This window comes from Ostrea edulis, chromosome 8 (genome assembly GCF_947568905.1).
Source record: "Ostrea edulis chromosome 8, xbOstEdul1.1, whole genome shotgun sequence".
NCBI classification, from domain to species: Eukaryota; Metazoa; Mollusca; class Bivalvia; order Ostreida; family Ostreidae; genus Ostrea; species Ostrea edulis.
In genome coordinates, this window is record NC_079171.1 from 31,874,734 (window position 1) to 31,876,124 (window position 1,391).

General features: G+C 48.2%; 1 protein-coding gene across 1 annotated transcript; it reads right to left on the minus strand.

Annotated features, from left to right (window-relative positions):
• On the minus strand, positions 1-1,101 carry LOC125663095 (uncharacterized). The gene has a single exon (XM_048895409.2). It carries the CDS (start codon positions 1,099-1,101, stop codon positions 1-3), a length of 1,101 nt encoding a protein of 366 aa, XP_048751366.2.
• Between the last annotated feature and the right edge of the window lie 290 nt (positions 1,102-1,391).

Genomic DNA, 1,391 nt, shown 5'->3' on the forward strand with positions numbered 1-1,391 from the left:
CTATTTGGATGATTGTACCCACAACCTGATGACACCGGGTGGAGTTTGTACCCACAACCTGATGACACCGGGTGGGGTTTGTACCCACAACCTGATGACACCAGGTGGAGTTTGTACCCACAAACTGATGACATCGGGTGGAGTTTGTACCCACAAACTGATGACATCGGGTGGAGTTTGTACCCACAACCTGATGACACTGGGTGGAGTTTGTACCCACAACCTAATGACACCGGGTGGAATTTGTACCCACAAACTGATGACATCGGGTGGAGTTTGTACCGACAACCTGATGACACTGGGCGGGGTTTGTACCCACAACCTGATGGCACTGGGCGGGGTTTGTACCCACAACTTGATGACACTGGGTGGGGTTTGTATCCACAACCTGATGACACTGGGTGGGATTTGTACCCACAACTTGATGACACTGGGTAGGATTTGTACCCACAACTTGATGACACTGGGTGGGGTTTGTATCCACAACCTGATGACACCGGGTGGGGTTTGTACCCACAAACTGATGACATCGGGTGGAGTTTGTACCGACAACCTGATGACACTGGGTGGGGTTTGTATCCACAACCTGATGACACTGAGTGGGATTTGTACCCACAACCTGATGACACTGGGTGGGGTTTGTATCCACAACCTGATGACACTGGGTGGGGTTTGTACCCACAACCTGATGACACTGGGTGGGGTTTGTATCCACAACCTGATGACACTGGGTGGGATTTGTACCCACAACTTGATGACACTGGGCGGGGTTTGTACCCACAACTTGATGACACTGGGTGGGGTTTGTACCCACAACTTGATGACACTGGGTGGGGTTTGTACCCACAACTTGATGACACTGGGTGGGGTTTGTATCCACAACCTGATGACACTGGGTGGGATTTGTACCCACAACTTGATGACACTGGGCGGGGTTTGTACCCACAACTTGATGACACTGGGTGGGGTTTGTACCCACAACTTGATGACACTGGGTGGGGTTTGTACCCACAACTTGATGACACTGGGTGGGGTTTGTACCCACAACTTGATGGCACTGGGTGGGGTTTCGGATACAGAATACAGGCTCAACTTTGTCATCTCCTCATAAGGAGGCCAAGGGTCGTCGTTTTGAAGATCCTTGATCCGCAACTAATTGGTGCTTGTGATAGGTCTAACATGTGAGGTAATTATCTTTCAAAATCTTCTTGGAAAACCGATTTCCCTAAACATTCCCTAAGGGACTTTTGCACTGAGTTTTTTTTTTTTTTTATCGTATAAGAGATTTAAATTTCCTGTCGGATATTACTTCAATTTCTAACAGGAAATTTACAGTGACGTCAGATCTGTCGTAGAAAGTGACCAATTGTTGGGTTCGAATATATGACAGT

Coding starts and splice junctions, on each gene's coding strand:
- LOC125663095 (XM_048895409.2), bottom strand. CDS start 1,101: ATGACAAAGTTGAGCCTGTATTCTGTATCCGAAACCCCACCCAGTGCC.